Source organism: Lepisma saccharinum, chromosome 2, assembly GCF_977018435.1.
Source record: "Lepisma saccharinum chromosome 2, izLepSacc3.1, whole genome shotgun sequence".
Lineage (NCBI taxonomy): Eukaryota > Metazoa > Arthropoda > Insecta > Zygentoma > Lepismatidae > Lepisma > Lepisma saccharinum.
Window position 1 is genome coordinate 150,849,499 of NC_139230.1, and position 20,594 is coordinate 150,870,092.

Below are 20,594 nucleotides of genomic sequence, written 5' to 3' on the forward strand. Positions count from 1 at the left end.
GTCAAATATAAAGAAAATCGGAGAGGGGTCCGGTCATCTCAAGTCATGCCAAGGATTCTTGCCTTCAGTATATTCCTATAATATTTTGTTTACTATTGTCTTTGATACAGCCACTTACTTTATGTGCACAGGGTGTGAACAGGTATTATGTGGCTAAATGCTTTCATTGTAACATTAAGTGAGTCAGGTTTAGGGTTCTTAACATTAAAATAGGCCAAAGTTCCTTTTGTTTTATTGCGATTTCATCATGCTACGAATGCAATTTCTACATGGTTCGATTTCGATGTACGTCTGTTAACACATACTGCAGGGTTTTAGCAATTACTTAAGGTTTTGGTCAATATATGCTTTCGTGGTTAGGTTAGGCAGGTTAGGTTTGGTTCCCTTAGCATTACAATAAAGTCCCTAAATGCATTCTACTAAGGTTCCGATTTACTTCTACGATATTTATTGTCAATTGTCGACGGAGAATATCTTGTCCATGAGAAATGCGTAAGGTAATTCTCAAGTTGTTTTTTTCAACATAAATAACTTTTTCGAGTCCAAACAGTGCTCATTACTTTAAGGAAGGTTCAAATTTCGTGTGACAATGATTTCCAAAATTCTACGATAATTAGTCTTTGTGCTAGGAGAAATCATAAAGCAATCGGAACCATTACCTTAAAATACCTTAAAATAACATCCCTAAATGCTTCCAACACCTGGTCTCAAGCACGAAACCCTCTTCGAGTCTCGTATAAAAATCAACCAGAACTCTATGTCTGCAGTGACTCTAAACAAAGAACAGCTGAAAAGTGTGAATGCTCTTGTAAACTACTTTTCAAATCATAATTTATTCGGTAAAGCAAGGTGACTGATATGGTGAAGCATTAACTGTGTTCATTAGTTTTTCCAAGCTTCAAACTACTTCCATAATCGTTTCCAGTATTCGAAAGTACTTCCCTAATGCTCCCATAAAATACACAAACAAATAAGCTTAAGAACGCTTACTGTACTGGGTGTTGACAGGTAGAAGTGCTGTTACTTCTGAAGGCGAATCTCATGCATGCATACTTGCAGTGAAAAATTGTGATGTGCATTGATATTGTCAGATTGTTCATATTTTTATAAACAAAGAACTTACCAGTTCTTTTCAATGCATATTTTCAAGGTATGTATATATTTCTTCCGAGTTATTTCCTTTTACACATTTTTTATGTTAGAATTGTTAGGTTCAATCGTAGTAGTAATTTTGCTCCATTAGGTTTGATGCTTTTAGCATTTCTGCATGATTTATTACTTGTGTTGTTGTTGTTTCTGTACCTTGAAACATAAGACATCAAAATCTAGTGATTAGAAAAATTAACAATTTTTTTTAGAAAGGCTCTGAATTGGTGGCCTGCGCAAGAAAGAGATAAGTATTAGGTGAGTTCAGCGAGCAATGAGTGTTGATATTCAGAAGAGTGTTCTAAAGTTTGTACACATGAATGATGGAAGCCAAACAGCTAGTATGGAGATATACTTCTATCAATAAAGAACCATCCCTTACCACCAAGCACACTTTACAAATAGTTAATGTTGTAAATGCAACATAAATAAATAATAAAATTCATGATTCGGGCAGTCATTTTCTCCTGTGCACGGAATGCAACATGCAAGAAAAAAAAGCCAATACTGAAAGTACGATTTTGTGCAAGTTCACAGTAATTTTTCTTTGGGATACTCTAGCCTGTTCATTACCTTGACTGGGTTCCTTGTATTTATGTTATGTACAGTATGATGAATAGGTGAGCTAAGTTTCTAAGTCATGAAAAGTAATATGAATATACACACATAATAAAAAAAAAAATATCTTGAAGCACAAACTTTGTATTCCTTGGCATGAATTCAATTGTATTGTTTTCACGTGTTTTATTTTGGGAGTATTAATATATGGTACACCACAGTCGGCGTGATATTCTGTACTATTGAAAATTAAAATTTAAAAACTCTACTTCAAAGATCTGAATTCAAATAGCATACAAACAAGTATTACACATCACATTATTAAATCGATTTTTTTAGAACTATTATATGCAAGTAAATGTCTTCCTTACTTATTAACAGCTTTATCATGGCTTAACAATTACAAGTTCACTTTACATCAAACGCCGATTTCTGGTTTCCTCACGTATCGAAATACAAACACACTGCACTTCACGCTGATCAAGACTGAAAGAAAAGCCTTCAAATACCGCACACTACGAAGGCAATGGTTGTAGATTATACGGTGCGTCAGATGCTCCCATACTCCTGCAGACTTTCGTCACATAATCCTCTATAAATCAACAAATGCAGCACAAAAATGTAAATGTCCAATAATACTGCTATTTTCTATACTTGCCTCATTTAGCAGGATAAAAACAAATTGCCCCGTTGGCTCTATTGCGCACGGTGCACATTCAGTTGTTTACGTTTCGGATTCAGAAGACGGAAGAAGAAAGCACAATACATACTGAGAGAGAAAAAGCGAATTCAGATCGTAAAAGAGAAAAGAAAAATTACAAAATAACGAGATAAGGAAATTGTTACTTACAATTCAGATACAAAAGCTACGCAGACATGCTATATTATGTTTTCGCTCTTGTAGTTGGCAAAACATAAATGTTTGATGAAACAATTAGTCGCTGTCCTCGCTGACAGCTGATGACGGGTGCGTGCAAAATTGAGCATCGCGTATGCTTAGTTGGCACTTACGTATCATCTTATCGGTGCATCAGAAACCTGTAAGGAAGACGAGGTTCCAAGTAAACAAAAGTAAAAGATATCAAGTTAAACTGGTCAAACCAAAACTGGGGCATGAACTATTGACTGTCGTCACATGAGAAAGATTTATATTTTGTAACATGTGCACATACGAGCATTCGTAGAATGCAATGATCGGGTCTACAACCCAGAACCTTCCGAGTCGATGTGTATGGTGTATCAGGTCCATACTCGTACTCATAATCTTTATTTATCCTTTGAGACCCATTTTTCCATGGGTATGGATATCGTCAGATACATGTAAATATAGATAAGATCAGGCACGTATCCAAGGGTTAGGGGCTCGAGCCTCTCCCGAAAGATTTCGGTTTACACTAGATAAAATGAGTTTTTTTTTTTTTTTTGTGGGGTGAAATAAAATAACGTGACGATAATTTAAGGAGAGAAATAATTACCGAGGCAAGACGGAGAATGTTCTGTAACCCTGTGATTGATAATAGCACGTATCCAGGGCCGGCGGAAGGGGGGGGGGGTCGAACCGTGCCACCGCCGAGAGCGGCAAATTCTCAGGGCGGCAAAATTTGAAGAGAAGAAAAAAGAAGCCTATTGAAAACTTGAAAGTTATAATATTATATTATATAACTTGGGAGTTAATATATGCCAACCCACCGTTTTGGAGGAACACAGTGTTGTCCACGGGACGAGACCAGGCCCGTAGCCAGGAATTGTTTGTAGGGGGGGGGGGGGCGAAGTCAATCCTAGAGGGGGCAAATTTTTAATATATTGTGTCGCATTGATAGATATGGTAGGGTACACAGAGGCACTTGCTCCTCTTCCCCTAAAAGCTATAAGTAACAGAAAAGGGATAGTATCTTGAAACTGCAACGAACAAAAAAAAAAACTTCGAGCAACATCGAAGAGCAATAGGCTATTTCGATAATGACCTTTCCAGATTGCCAAATAACATAAAGTTTAACATAAATAGGCTAATAGGGACTGTACCTACTTGATACTGTAATTGATTGATTTGGTGTTTTAAGTCCACTTTATGCACACTAAGGTTAATTGGGACTGGACCTACAGTTTAAAGTGGGATTCGAACCACTATATGCCTCCACCCTACTTGATATTTAACGGTCGATAATGTTAATTGATGACTAACAACAGCTTTGGGCCTCTCTGCAGAACTGATTAAGGGAGCCTTTTATAAATCATGCTTCATAATGATTCCCTCTAGTTTCCAGTATGCAAGATTTTTACGCACAAAGGAATCTAACGAGAATCCAACAACACCATTGTGTTGTGTTCTACAAGCAAAATCGAATTAATTAAATAATAATGGTTACATATTATCTGCACTTTGATGAATTGTGTAAAAAAATTGTAATACTTTTTTTGACCTTGCTAAAACATTAAAACATGGGTCCCTTAGTCCACCACGGACTCTATTTCCTTCAAAGGGGAAACACTTGCATCCCTACAGACAATGTTTGCCTACTGGTTACGTTAACCATTTTGCAAAATATTGTGTGACTTGTATTATATTATAGTTGAAATACATGTTTCGACACCTGACAAACAAATATGAATCCCTTGATTGATCAATGACTTCTTGGATTACAGTGTCATCATTAATATTTGATATTAAGTTTCATAGAAATAAATTGTTTTAATAGGGCGCAAATAATTTTACGGGAGCGCTATGGCATTCTCCTTAACATTCTTTTGTCATATATTTAGATCGTTTGGGTCCCAGGGCCGACTCCCGCCGTCCCATTCAGCTATGGCTCTGAACTTGGACTATAAGAATAGGAGAAATAGCGAGCGAAGCGAGCAAGAAAATTTTACGAAATGTATTTTTATTTGTATCAAATTTGAAATCAAAGGGGGCAAATTCCCCTATGTGCCCCTTGAAAGTACCCTTGGCCGTCTGGAAGAGAAAATGCAAGGTACACGTAAAAACTAATTCCATCATGAGTATCCAATTGTCCTGCTATTATTAGATTCTCCTAGTCTTGTTTTTTTACTTCAATGTTTGGTTCCCCTAGAATGAACTTCCGTCCAAGGTCGGGAGAGGGGGAATATGGCCCCTGCCCCCTGTGGTTGCGGCACTGTCTGTGAGTGTCTCTTCATCAATTTCACGTCATCATTCATTATTGCGATTAGCTAGAAGTGGCAGAAAAGCAACGCTAAGTAACAAGATTCAAATATCCACTCCCTCCCTCTATCACATGAATCACTATTACCAAAAGGTAGACTTGGGAAACAATAATTTAAGCAGTTCGAAGTTCATAGCAACACATCCAAGAAAAAAAGATCTGAACACATTCGGCACCATTAATACAAGACTACTCAAAATGTCACAACTGTTCTAGATACTGAAAATTGTGAAATCATTTCCCGAAGTCTGAATCTGAAAGGAAATCCCCTCCCCCCAATCCTGATACGACATTATACGGAATCCCATACACTCTAATAACTCACAAAATCAATTAGTGTCTTTGTTATGTTGCTAGAGTAACACATGATATCATTTTAAACATTAGTGAGAATTTCAGGTAGGAATGTGTTCTGTATTTTTCACAGGGGGCAAAGGAGGCTCTCAGGGGGGACAGTTGTCCCCCTGCCCCCTCTAGCTACGGGCCTGGACGAGACGGGACAGGCTTTTAAAAATTCGAGACGAGACGAGATTGACCATGTGTCATGAGACAAACTAATATTTTCGAGACGAGACAGCATTTCCACGAGACTTCCACGAGACGAGACAGGCCAAAGTCTCGTCTCGTGGGCAACACTAGAGGAACATATCAGTAGTATCACATTAAAACCACTTAGTGCCACAAGGTGTGAAAGCAGATTCGATGCCTTAACTCTGTTGAGATATCAAGTGGGAGAGGTCTATGATGCACTCCTTAATTGGCGCCAATAAAACTGTCCAAATGGTCGCACATGAGGCTCAGTGTATTTATTGCAAACCAGTTGTGTGGCTTTACATTCCTTTGCTCACTAGTTATCTGGTTTGACTTTTTACTTTACGTAATGTAATGAGCAAATGCCTTCAAAACATTAATCTACCATGTGTTAGATGCTGTTAGATGATTTATTGCAAACATATCAGCGCCTTGAAAAAAGCAGGAGTGATGAAAATTTCTAAGTTTCTTAGACGCCACTTGGCAGGCCTCCCTCCCTACACTCGTAGACACAGATTAGCTCGTAGAGGCATCGGGGGGCACCGACCTGAGAGTTCCGGTTGCTGAGAAAGAATTGGCTTCGAATTTAGATATATATCATCCTAAGTTAGGCAACACTGTACAGGGTCGAAATCGAAAGAAGAAGCAGTTTCAGTATGATAAAACTGTTGAAGATCCACAAAAACGGTACAAAGTTGATTTTTATTAACAGGTCCTAGACTATTATTTTAGAAAGATTTGAGCAGCTTACAACGTAGTGAATTTTCAATTTCTTTTATGATATTAGTTAGCATAAAGATATGTCATTTGATCTTTTCTCTGAAAAGTGTAGAAAACTTGCCAGAATGTTAACACAAGAAGGCTACTGATTTAAAAGATGAACTAAAAGTGTTTTCGGCTATAATAAAACAATTACACCAAAGCAGACCTTAAACTGATAAAGGGTCATGCTTTTGCACCTAATGTGAGTGTAGAACGTCTAATTTATTAACTTTGTTGGTAACCGTGGAAAGTGGCGAACAAAGTTTATTTTGGAAATTAAGGCTAATAAAAATACTATCTTCGATCAATCGTGTCTGAAACACGCTTGTTTCCATTTTATGCAAGATAGCATTATACGAAAAAGAATATTACATGCAAAGGTGCATATAGCACCATGTCATGAAGGCACAGGGCCAAACACATTCTCGATCTAGGCCATTTTGGAGGTAATGTGATCGGCACCACTCTCCGGCAGCCTTTACTTCCCAGGGTTGCCCCCCAGGTACCCATTAATTTGAGGCTGGGTGAACCCCAGAGCCACTGTATGCGGGGACAACGCAGGAAAGAATTCAGACCTCAGATCACCCAGATCTGGGAATATTACATGTAATTATTTTTAAAATCCGATCATATATTACAGACCTACAACGGTAAACATATGAAGTCAAGCCTTCATTTCTTTCCTAATACTTGTTACATCATTTAAGATACGTTTAAGAGAGAGAGAGAGAGAGAGAGAGAGAGAGAGAGAGAGAGAGAGAGAGAGAGAGAGAGAGAGAGAGAGAGAAAATTGATTTATTTAATATCATTTATTTAATTAATTTCTGCACCAATCAACGAAATCTATCAAAAAATCAATAAAACAAAAATAAATTTATTCTTATAAAAGTCAACATTAACAATATAAAATTAGTGTCGCATTCTTTAAAGTTCAACTGTGGTCGATTGAACTATTCTTTTGTGCTTAATAGTAATGAAATAGCGTAATAGTAATGAAACACGTCTCATTACTTATTTTATATTGTAGTTTGATGTTTTACTTAGGAATATATTGATTTCTAATTTCCTGTTGCTGCGTAATGACGGGGAGGGGGGTTCGAAAGAGAGCGGCGTCTGCCGCCACCGCCCAGGGCGGCAAATAGCTAGCGCCGGCCCTGCACGTATCCAAGGTGGAGTACAGGGGGCTCGACTTACCCCCCCCCCCAGGAAATTTTTCAGCTTACACTAGGTAAAATTAGGTTTTCGGGTTCTTGAATAATGTGACGATAATTTGAGAGAAGTAATTATCGAGACGAGACGGAGATAAGGTGACTCGAGCCCCCCCTTCCTCCCCAGGAAAGGTTTCAGTTTACACTAGGTAAAATTAAATTTTTGGCTTCTTGTATAATGTGACGATAATTTAAGGATAAAATTATTATCGTGGTAAGATGGAGAGTGTTCAATAACCCTATCATTGTTAATAGCACGTATCCAAGGGGGGGATCAGGGAGCCGAGGCCCCCCCCAGTATACACTAGATAACATTAGGGTTTTGGCATCTTGGACAATGTGACGATAATTTGAGAGAAATAATTGACGACTAAAAGTGGTAAACGTTGTAAGTGCCAAAAGCGAAAGTGTTCGGAAATCGCATAGTAAGAACGTGCACACTAGTGACCTCTTTACACGCCCTTTGAACTTCTTAGAGGGCTACCAGCCACATTTCACGTTTACCACATTATAAAGCATGGCACATTTCACAGTTTAACGTGGAAAACGGTGTTTGAATTATTGTGGCACTTACAGCGTTTACCAATTTTAGTCTTCAATTATTGATACAAGATGGAGAATGTTCTATAACCCTATTATTGTTAATATCACGTATCCAAGGTGGGGATCAGGGGACTCGAGCCCCCCTCTCCCAGCATATTTTTCAGTCTACACTAAAAAAAATAGTTTTTTTTTTTTTTTTTTTGCTTCTTGAAAAATGTGATGATAATTTAAGGAGATAAATACTTATCAAGGCAAGATTGAGAATGTTATAGCCCTGTTGTTGATAATATTGCACGTAGTCTAGAATATAATGAGAATATAACGAGGGGGTTACGCATACTATTTTTTGGGGTCAGTCCTAATTTTGCCATCTTTTCCTGTTTTTTGACGTTCTTTTCTTTTTAGGAATACTGGGTTCAATGGGGTTATGACCCTACCAACTCTCCCTTGGGAACGTCACTGGAGATAAATTAGTAAGCTGTGACAGACAATTTTGAACACTTCCAAGTGCTTATGAATATGAACAATTTGCTGGGTTTTCGGCTTTTATAAAAGTTGCAAACATGGGAGGACAAGACACATTGGTGTTCAGGCTCGAATCAGAGAGAAATATTCGAGAACTGTCTGCGTCCAGTTCGCAGCCCACAGTTTGAATCTCACGTTGTCGAGTGGATTGTCCATCCCGTTCACGTGTAACAGCTTCGTAAAAACACTCAAAGACACCATAGATGTTATGATTCCTGATGAGAGGAAATGGACAAACACACATACTGAGATGCTTCCGGCAAACAATATTAAAGTTAATGCATGGAAACAGAGGAGTCGAATGGTAAAAAATGTTCCGATTTCACGTTCTGATAAAAATGGCAGTCTTAAACAGTGAGGACGATTTAGGGGATAGCTGCTCCCCATTTTTTTGCGTCCACACCATGATGGCCTCTCAATAGTTTTGAACCCAATCGCCATCACTGGCCTTAAATATACAATTGTGAGGTTCTCTATCTATAACCTTTAAAAAGATGGTGTTCAGCCCCCCGAAAGGAATTCCTGGGCGCGTGCCTGGATAAGATATAGTATAACAGATATTACAGAATAAAAACATCAAAGATATTTACATAACGCACATATGCGATACACAAATTCACATAAATTGAACATTTACAATATCAAAAACAACGATAAAGAGGTATGCCCATAATAAAAATAAATAGTGTATGGATGATTTTTTTCTTAAGTTAGATACACTATTCCTTAAATGTATGTGATAATATTTATAAACACTGAGGTCTATGAGATTAGTAGATTTTTTAAAAAAAATTGACAGTTGTGCATTCATTTCACACAGCGCTCTTTGTGAGAGATATTGCTTGATTAACTGCAACTTTTTCTTAAAAGGAGCCTCAATGGAGGGTCCAAGGGGCCAAGGACCCCCTTGAACTACTGTATATGAAAACCTACGAGAATGATGTGGACTGTAAAGGACACTCGTATTGCACATTTGCGTATTATTTACATTTGTTCGTGGATTTCCCCTATCTCACGTGTCCCTTGCAATTGTTGATATTGCATGACACACGAAACACTCCGTGGTGATGTGGTTAGCACAGCTCGCTACGGCGCCAGGTGTCTCGGGTTTAAATCCTGGGCTAGATATTGGTGTCATTTGTTATTTCATCATATCATCCTCATCTTCGCGATTAGCCAAAGGTGGCAGAAGAGCGAATTAAAATAAACCAAATCAATCAATCAATTATGGAAATATTTTATAATGAGTAATCTTGAATTTCAGTCTGTCCATTATTTGTCTTGGTCAGTTTATAAATACTGTCGCAAGTATCATTAATGTTTTGGATCTTGCTCAGGCAAGACTCCCAAGTTTTTGTTTTCAAGTCGTCTCTCTTAACAAGGAACGCTAGTGGCAAACCTACCACGCGCCCCTGATAGTTATGTCAGAGCAAGCGTTTGCTGTGTTGGGTTGCATACGTGCATGATAGATTTTAAGCGCTTATAGCGCATAAACTAAGCGCTTTCGATGTAAACTTTATAGGGAAAAGTTACTTGTTTTTATGATATATACCAGCACCCAAGCGTTGTTGAAAGAGTTTTGCGACACCCTGGATAGTATATATACAGGGTGTCATTTTAATGGCACCCATGGACCACAGATTCGTATAGAGGACATCAAAACAGACAACTTTTCTGAACAACACTTTTTTCGTTGCTGCGTCGATTCCACGCTACAGCCGTTCAGAAAAGACCGTTTTGCCGCCTGGATGCTGGCAACCCAACACAACATTTGATCTTATCCGTGACGTAATTTCCTGCGGCGAAACAGCGCACGGCAGTGTTTCAACGAACACACAAATTTTGTGAAAAATGACAAACTACCAACTACACCACATTATTAGCTGTAAAACGAAGCTAGAAACGCTTCCATTAGACCGAACATCATAGCCCACCAGCCAGAAGATCAGTAGTAATCTCAGGGGAAGGGGGAAGTGAACCAAGGATATGGGAAATGGTGAAAAACGTATTCAAAATGAAGTGTCAATATCGGATTTTGTCTCAGCCTACATGTCAAATATCAACAACAATAAATTTTATTGGACTTACAGCTTACATGTGGCTGTTTACGACCAGCTACATGTCAATTATATTTTCAAATTTCGTTGCAAGGTTGATATCTACAGGTTTGTGTCCAGATGCCTTGTGGTACTTTTGTGCTGATAGCGGAAGTATCCGAGGTTCACGTTGTTACATTACGGCTAAAACACGTACAACCACAGTAACAGTGCAACAAATTTGAACTTTGTGTCTTGCCGCGAGATGAGAGAAGGTGTCCTTTACTAAATCAAATACGCTGATTACGAAAATGAAATCAGAAATGTTCCATCACGTACGAATTTTTCTGGAAAAGATATGCCACATGTACAGTGTCTCTCAAAAGTTTTAGGACAACGACCTTTTAAACTAGGCAACCCAATTTACACAAGCCGTTGGTGGGTTGCGTGCAGAGTTAGGCTCAATTTCAGGGTTGCCACATGCACAATAGATATTTATAAAATACGCGAAAGAAATATAAACAAGTATTATTGTATACAATTATTTAAAATATCACTATTATATCGCAAATGACAAAATTCTTTCTGAAATAAAAAAAAAATAGGTTTTCTAGTATTTCATCGCTGATGAATCTACAGTAAGGAAAAGAGGTGAGAGGAAACGAAAGGTTACAAAGGAGAGGAGAAAGAGAAAGCGAAAGGAGAAGAGGAAAGCAGAGGAGAGAAGAAAGATAGGATAGACGAGGAGAGGAGATGTAGTGAGGAGAATGGAAAAAGATTCGATGAGAGATGAGGAAAAAAGAAAAAAGAAGAGAAAAGAGGAGGAAAACGAGAGGAGAGGAGAGGAGGAAAACGAGAGGAGAGGAGAGGAGGAGACGAGAAGAGGGAAGTGGAGAGTAGAGTAAAGGAGAGAAAAAGAGAAGAACGAAAAAAGAGAGTGCAGTGGAGTCGGAAATCTAAGACAGGAAAGGGGATAAGAGGAGTGGAGAAGAGTGGGATGGAGATAAGATGCGAGAAAAGTAGGGAAGGGGATATGAGATAAAAGCAGAACAGAAAGAGGGGAGAGAAGGAGGAGAAGGAACTGGAGAGAAGAGGTAGTTGCAGAAAATATCGTCTGAGCGTCAAGAATGGATGCGTTGGTCAAATTATCGACATGAAGCATTCAATAACATTTTGAAATTTATTGGAGAATATATTAGATCGGTGCGAAATGCCTTTTGGCTGAGTTCAGAGCAAATCAAAATCTTCCATGTAGCCTAAGATCTTTGATTTTACCTGCGATTACACCACTAAAAAAATGAACGTAATTTTTAACATTTATAAGAATTCTTCAATTTTTCTCCACTTCTCGGTTCGTTGAAAATGAGATTTTGTAATTCAATATTTCCCCTCCCCCCATCTTTAATTCCAAACTGAATCATTCCGTTTCCCACGGCGTGGACAATGAACACATTGGGATATGTCTAAAACTTACGAAAATTTTCCTTCTCCTTCTTCTCTCCCCTCTTTCTGTTCTGCTTTTATCTCACATCCCCTACCCTACTTTTCTCGCATCTTATCTCCATCCCACTCTTCTCCACTCCTCTTATCTCCTTTCCTGTCTTAGATTGCCGACTCCACTGAACTCTCTTTTTTCGATCTTCTCTTTTTCTCTCCTTTACTCTACTCTCCACTTCCCTCTTCTCGTCTCCTCCTCTCCTCTCCTCTCGTTTTCCTCCTCTTTTCTCTTCTTTGTTCTTTTTTCCTCATCTCTCATCGAATCTTTTTCCATTCTCCTCACTACATCTCCTCTCCTCGTCTATCCTATCTTTCTTCTCTCCTCTACTTTTCCTCTTCTCCTTTCGTTTACTCTTTCTCCTCTCCTTTGTAATCTTTCGTTTCCTCTCACCTCTTTTCCTTACTGTAGATTCATCAGCGATGAAATACTAGAAAACCTATTTTTTTCTTTCAGAAAGAATTTTGTCATTTGCGATATAATAATGATATTTTTAATAATTGTATACAATAATACTTGTTTATATTTCTTTCGCGTATTTTATAAATATCTATTGTGCATGTGGCAACCCTGAAATTGAGCCTAACTCTGCACGCAACCCACCAACGGCTTGTGTAAATTGGGTTGCCTAGTTTAAAAGGTCGTTGTCCTAAAACTTTTGAGAGACACTGTACACTTAGCCTGTATTCCATATAGTTAGCAATAGATTGTAATTCATGAAAAACTAAGTCGCAACACTTGTAAACGACTCCATTACAGTACAGGAGGAACCTGTAGCTGGATAAAATACAGATCATGGAACAAAATTAATTGTTTGTATTACAAAACATAAAAAAGGTACGAGAAAGCTGCAAAAAGCTTGAAATGTACTTACAAGTTAGAACGTGTCCTGGAAACTTTCCGTTTGTGGGCGGATGGTGAAACTTCTTGTAGGAGTGTCCATCAGTAACCTGCCAAAAAGTTTGGTGACCATCTTCCCTTATATTGTCTTTCCATGGCAGCTATATCTTGGTGAAATCGCTCACCATATTCGTCACTTACATCTCCGAGATTAGGCGGGAAAAATCCAAATGAGAATGCAGGAAATGTATTTCCAAAGACATGTTGCACCCCATAGCCTTGTGACAGTCCAGCATGTGTTCCGTCAGTTCCCTGTAATTGTCAGACCTGACGTTAACCAAGAAATTGTTGCATACATCTTTGAAGGCAAGCCAAGCTGCCTTCTCAGTATCTGTCAGCAACTCTTCAAAGGTTATGTCTTTCATCAAGTCACGAACCTGAAGCCCAATGAAAATACCTTCTTTAATTTTTGTAGTACTAATCGCAGGAAATTTGGACAGTAAAAATTGAAAACCCCTGCCATCTTTGTTCATTTCTTTCACGAAATTCTTCATGAAGCCCAATTTCAGATGGAGCGGTGGCAACAGCACACTGTCTTTATCAACAAGGGGTTCATGCGACACATTTTTTTCACCCGGATTGAAGCTTTCCCTCGAAGGCGACTGTTTCACTATATAATGGTCTTTCCTTGCCCTACTGTCCCAGTGACACAAGAAACAGCAATCTTGTGTAATCAGTCTGCATTCCCAGCACAAGCCCCAGAACTTTGAGATCACCACAAATTTTCCATTTGTGGTTCGAATAGCCAATATACTTCAGAAGTAGTCTCATGTTCTCGTAGGTTTATTTTAACTGAACGGAATGGGCCACTGGTATCGAAGGTTTCTCGTTTCCGTTATGCAAGAGAACAGCTTTGAGACTAGTTTTTGAGGAATCTATGAATAGGCGCCATTCTTCAGGATTGTGAATCATTCCAAATTCTGTAAGCAGCCCATTTATGTCATTAAAATATACCAGACTCTCTACCATTGAGAAAAAAGTGGAAAGACCAAGCTGTCGTTTACGGAATGATATATTAGTGTTTAGTTGTAGCAGGTTTCTTTCTTGAAGACGAGACCCAAGTAATTCTGCTTGCCTTTTTGAAAGATTTAGGTGTCTTACAAGATAGGTCAATTCTGCCTGTGACAATGGCTGTGGTTGGGGCTGTGATGTAGATGGCGTGTAATAAAGATCTTCGTGATCTATTGGTTGGTCACTACCATCGCCTGTTTCATCTTCCAGTGTCCATTCCGCTGGTAGTTTTGGAACTGGGTGCATTGCAGATTCAAAATTTGGATATGAAACTGTGTGTTTTGATTTACATAAGATTTCTGTTACTTTTGTTAAACAAAAGTAACAATCTGTTATGTGGTCTCTAGGTTCCCTCCACAACTGTGGTACGGCAAATAGCATAGATGGGTGGGTTCCATGTAACCAGTCACTTAAATAGCGGAAGCAACGTGAGCAACAGTTCTGTGGTGCCAAACTCTTACCCTCATTTACCTTTGATTCAAAATACAACTCGTACGCCTTTTTGACAAGCGGGGAAATGGGATGTCTTTGGGACTTCGTCGTAAACTCACCACACTTCCTAGACATCGCTGAACACAAGAAACAAGCGAACACGCACAAACAGTATTCTTCACGTTAGGGGTTTTGCACGACACACTGCAGGAACAGACACTGCGTGATTCCTCTAGCAACTGACTGATGCAAATAACTGCAACTCCACTATACCTCAACCAAGTGGCTATTTATCCCTTTCCTCTACGCCCCCTCCCCTATGCACTGCCGAGCCCTAGGAACAGGCTGTGCAGATGAGCACCGCGACAACAATAACATGCAGTCCTGCGCCGATAAAATTGCGTTTCCAGAGAAAAGTTTAGGTGATAGCGAAAAACTGTTTCCACTATCGTCATCAGGGCACTGAACTCCATAGGAATAACATGTTTTTGTTCTGCGACAATTTTCTTTGTCGCACAAATCTAATGATGAATCAGTAGCGAATATACTGCCCTGTTCATAGTTGCAAAATATTACATGTGTATCTGGTGCATAGATAAACACGGTCGTCGGAGAGTTTGTTTTACAACTACTTATATCCCTGTATTGTCAACCATTTTTGCCACTTGTCTCATAATGCCCTGAATATACATTATATTATGTGTTTCTTACCTTTGGAATTGTGAGTTCTTTCATTTCTATTTTGTCATCTGTTCAATGTATCACAGACAACTAGTATCAGAAGGACGAAGTGGATCGAATAAATTGTAGATGCCAACTTGGTAACTAGATTTGTAAATATTTGACATGTAAGCTGAGACAAAATTCGATATGACCACTCACTTCCATTTGAATTCTATATTTTTTTTTTACCATTTTTCGTATCGTTTGTTTACTTCCTGTTAAGTTACAGAAAGTGTTTTCTTGTTTTGTCTTACGGTACATAATGTGGCTGATTGTAGCTATGTCATTTCTCACAGAATATGTGTGTTTTTGGCAACCCTGGAACGTATCGCTTCACGACGGGATATGACGTCACAAATACAACCAAATGATGTGTGTGGTTGCCAGCATTCAGGCGGCAAAACGGGCTATTTTGAACGACTGTAGCGCACCAACGAGAAAAATGTTACTGAGAAAAGTTGTTTGTTTTGATGTCCTCTATACGTTTCCGTGGTCCGTGATAAATATATGCCAATACTTGGGGAACATGTTCCTCGCATGGAGACGAGGAAATAATGTTATATGAACATGAGGGTGTTGCAAAATACATGTTACAACGCTTGGGAGGTGATTCGACAAGTAAAAACAAGGAAAAAATGCCATGTGAAAAAATGTCGAAATTGGCACCGTTTTCTAGTGACAGGCGTGCGAAAATCGCGGCACACCATGTTTAAAGCACAATAACTCAAGAAGGAAGAAAGATATCAATGCCGGATTAAAAGAATACAAAGGAAGTCGTACCTGACGAATACAATGGTGCAGCAATTGAGGCCCAGTGTAAATTGCGAAAGGGGACTCACAAAGAAAGTGAGGAATCCCTGATGGAAAATTCAGGAAATGTACTACTATTTTCTACATAATGTTGAGATTGGAATGTAGCCAGTATGAAATGACGACGTATGTCCACATGTCCCACTACTGCTAGGACACCATCCCAAATGAAAAAAAATACAGGAAAACTAGGAAAAAAACGTTTTCAATCCCCTAATGTTGACACACTACTTTGCAGTACGAAAAACAAAAGTTAAACAATGGCCATATGTCGTCAGGCTGTACATACTACAAGAGAGCTCCCCAAAGAAAGTGGGCAATCCTCGAAGGAATGAAGACGTAGAATGGCAAGAAAACACGCACAATGGCATGCAACATTTCCAGGCACAGCACATCTTGAAGGGATTCCCCTGAGAAGCGCACAACCTCCGCACATGCAGTTCGACGATATGTAGTACAGCGATCTTCATAATCTTCACTCGTACCTTTCACTAAAGAACACTATGCGGTGCTGATAGGGGCTCACAAACACCGGTATACTCAGAGACGTTGTTGAAAATGTCCGCCATTGACTTCAAGACAAAGATGGCATCGGCGAAGCACTGATTGTCTGGTACGCGCAAATACCTCTTGCATGTCACCAATTGTCCCAGCAGCGGCACTCACACGAGCAACGAGGTCCTCAGCACTTTCCACAAGGGTTTTATACACGAGCCTTTTCATTTTTTCCCACACAAAGAAATCCAGTGGTGTGAGGTCGGGGAAGACAGGTGGCCACGGTAAAGGTCCACCCCTGCCAATCCAACGATCCTGCCCGGTCGAAATGCGCGGGGGCGCCGTCTTGTTGAAACGAGATACGTTGTCTACCTGCCAGTGGCACGTTTCTCCTCTCGTTTTCCTCCTCTTTTCTCTTCTTTGTTCTTTTTTCCTCATCTCTCATCGAATCTTTTTCCATTCTCCTCACTACATCTCCTCTCCTCGTCTATCCTATCTTTCTTCTCTCCTCTACTTTTCCTCTTCTCCTTTCGTTTACTCTTTCTCCTCTCCTTTGTAATCTTTCGTTTCCTCTCACCTCTTTTCCTTACTGTAGATTCATCAGCGATGAAATACTAGAAAACCTATTTTTTTCTTTCAGAAAGAATTTTGTCATTTGCGATATAATAATGATATTTTTAATAATTGTATACAATAATACTTGTTTATATTTCTTTCGCGTATTTTATAAATATCTATTGTGCATGTGGCAACCCTGAAATTGAGCCTAACTCTGCACGCAACCCACCAACGGCTTGTGTAAATTGGGTTGCCTAGTTTAAAAGGTCGTTGTCCTAAAACTTTTGAGAGACACTGTACACTTAGCCTGTATTCCATATAGTTAGCAATAGATTGTAATTCATGAAAAACTAAGTCGCAACACTTGTAAACGACTCCATTACAGTACAGGAGGAACCTGTAGCTGGATAAAATACAGATCATGGAACAAAATTAATTGTTTGTATTACAAAACATAAAAAAGGTACGAGAAAGCTGCAAAAAGCTTGAAATGTACTTACAAGTTAGAACGTGTCCTGGAAACTTTCCGTTTGTGGGCGGATGGTGAAACTTCTTGTAGGAGTGTCCATCAGTAACCTGCCAAAAAGTTTGGTGACCATCTTCCCTTATATTGTCTTTCCATGGCAGCTATATCTTGGTGAAATCGCTCACCATATTCGTCACTTACATCTCCGAGATTAGGCGGGAAAAATCCAAATGAGAATGCAGGAAATGTATTTCCAAAGACATGTTGCACCCCATAGCCTTGTGACAGTCCAGCATGTGTTCCGTCAGTTCCCTGTAATTGTCAGACCTGACGTTAACCAAGAAATTGTTGCATACATCTTTGAAGGCAAGCCAAGCTGCCTTCTCAGTATCTGTCAGCAACTCTTCAAAGGTTATGTCTTTCATCAAGTCACGAACCTGAAGCCCAATGAAAATACCTTCTTTAATTTTTGTAGTACTAATCGCAGGAAATTTGGACAGTAAAAATTGAAAACCCCTGCCATCTTTGTTCATTTCTTTCACGAAATTCTTCATGAAGCCCAATTTCAGATGGAGCGGTGGCAACAGCACACTGTCTTTATCAACAAGGGGTTCATGCGACACATTTTTTTCACCCGGATTGAAGCTTTCCCTCGAAGGCGACTGTTTCACTATATAATGGTCTTTCCTTGCCCTACTGTCCCAGTGACACAAGAAACAGCAATCTTGTGTAATCAGTCTGCATTCCCAGCACAAGCCCCAGAACTTTGAGATCACCACAAATTTTCCATTTGTGGTTCGAATAGCCAATATACTTCAGAAGTAGTCTCATGTTCTCGTAGGTTTATTTTAACTGAACGGAATGGGCCACTGGTATCGAAGGTTTCTCGTTTCCGTTATGCAAGAGAACAGCTTTGAGACTAGTTTTTGAGGAATCTATGAATAGGCGCCATTCTTCAGGATTGTGAATCATTCCAAATTCTGTAAGCAGCCCATTTATGTCATTAAAATATACCAGACTCTCTACCATTGAGAAAAAAGTGGAAAGACCAAGCTGTCGTTTACGGAATGATATATTAGTGTTTAGTTGTAGCAGGTTTCTTTCTTGAAGACGAGACCCAAGTAATTCTGCTTGCCTTTTTGAAAGATTTAGGTGTCTTACAAGATAGGTCAATTCTGCCTGTGACAATGGCTGTGGTTGGGGCTGTGATGTAGATGGCGTGTAATAAAGATCTTCGTGATCTATTGGTTGGTCACTACCATCGCCTGTTTCATCTTCCAGTGTCCATTCCGCTGGTAGTTTTGGAACTGGGTGCATTGCAGATTCAAAATTTGGATATGAAACTGTGTGTTTTGATTTACATAAGATTTCTGTTACTTTTGTTAAACAAAAGTAACAATCTGTTATGTGGTCTCTAGGTTCCCTCCACAACTGTGGTACGGCAAATAGCATAGATGGGTGGGTTCCATGTAACCAGTCACTTAAATAGCGGAAGCAACGTGAGCAACAGTTCTGTGGTGCCAAACTCTTACCCTCATTTACCTTTGATTCAAAATACAACTCGTACGCCTTTTTGACAAGCGGGGAAATGGGATGTCTTTGGGACTTCGTCGTAAACTCACCACACTTCCTAGACATCGCTGAACACAAGAAACAAGCGAACACGCACAAACAGTATTCTTCACGTTAGGGGTTTTGCACGACACACTGCAGGAACAGACACTGCGTGATTCCTCTAGCAACTGACTGATGCAAATAACTGCAACTCCACTATACCTCAACCAAGTGGCTATTTATCCCTTTCCTCTACGCCCCCTCCCCTATGCACTGCCGAGCCCTAGGAACAGGCTGTGCAGATGAGCACCGCGACAACAATAACATGCAGTCCTGCGCCGATAAAATTGCGTTTCCAGAGAAAAGTTTAGGTGATAGCGAAAAACTGTTTCCACTATCGTCATCAGGGCACTGAACTCCATAGGAATAACATGTTTTTGTTCTGCGACAATTTTCTTTGTCGCACAAATCTAATGATGAATCAGTAGCGAATATACTGCCCTGTTCATAGTTGCAAAATATTACATGTGTATCTGGTGCATAGATAAACACGGTCGTCGGAGAGTTTGTTTTACAACTACTTATATCCCTGTATTGTCAACCATTTTTGCCACTTGTCTCATAATGCCCTGAATATACATTATATTATGTGTTTCTTACCTTTGGAATTGTGAGTTCTTTCATTTCTATTTTGTCATCTGTTCAATGTATCACAGACAACTAGTATCAGAAGGACGAAGTGGATCGAATAAATTGTAGATGCCAACTTGGTAACTAGATTTGTAAATATTTGACATGTAAGCTGAGACAAAATTCGATATGACCACTCACTTCCATTTGAATTCTATATTTTTTTTTTACCATTTTTCGTATCGTTTGTTTACTTCCTGTTAAGTTACAGAACGTGTTTTCTTGTTTTGTCTTACGGTACATAATGTGGCTGATTGTAGCTATGTCATTTCTCACAGAATATGTGTGTTTTTGGCAACCCTGGAACGTATCGCTTCACGACGGGATATGACGTCACAAATACAACCAAATGATGTGTGTGGTTGCCAGCATTCAGGCGGCAAAACGGGCTATTTTGAACGACTGTAGCGCACCAACGAGAAAAATGTTACTGAGAAAAGTTGTTTGTTTTGATGTCCTCTATACGTTTCCGTGGTCCGTGATAAATATATGCCAATACTTGGGGAACATGTTCCTCGCATGGAGACGAGGAAATAATGTTATATGAACATGAGGGTGTTGCAAAATACATGTTACAACGCTTGGGAGGTGATTCGACAAGTAAAAACAAGGAAAAAATGCCATGTGAAAAAATGTCGAAATTGGCACCGTTTTCTAGTGACAGGCGTGCGAAAATCGCGGCACACCATGTTTAAAGCACAATAACTCAAGAAGGAAGAAAGATATCAATGCCGGATTAAAAGAATACAAAGGAAGTCGTACCTGACGAATACAATGGTGCAGCAATTGAGGCCCAGTGTAAATTGCGAAAGGGGACTCACAAAGAAAGTGAGGAATCCCTGATGGAAAATTCAGGAAATGTACTACTATTTTCTACATAATGTTGAGATTGGAATGTAGCCAGTATGAAATGACGACGTATGTCCACATGTCCCACTACTGCTAGGACACCATCCCAAATGAAAAAAAATA

At 39.3% G+C, this 20,594-nt stretch overlaps 1 protein-coding gene across 3 annotated transcripts in view; it reads right to left on the reverse strand.

The window, feature by feature from the left end:
• Positions 1-2,670, reverse strand: part of LOC145984145 (solute carrier family 41 member 1-like) — an 87,710-nt gene extending 85,040 nt beyond the window's left edge. The window contains exon 1 of one of the 3 annotated variants that reach the window (XM_083117606.1): positions 2,555-2,670. Coding sequence is in view for 1 of the 3 variants with exons in the window: in XM_083117604.1 (XP_082973730.1) it covers positions 2,076-2,094 (19 nt within the window). In the remaining 2 variants the exon portion in view is untranslated. The other 2 variants (XM_083117605.1, XM_083117604.1) reach the window with 2 other exon arrangements.
• Positions 2,671-20,594: the final 17,924 nt, after the last annotated feature.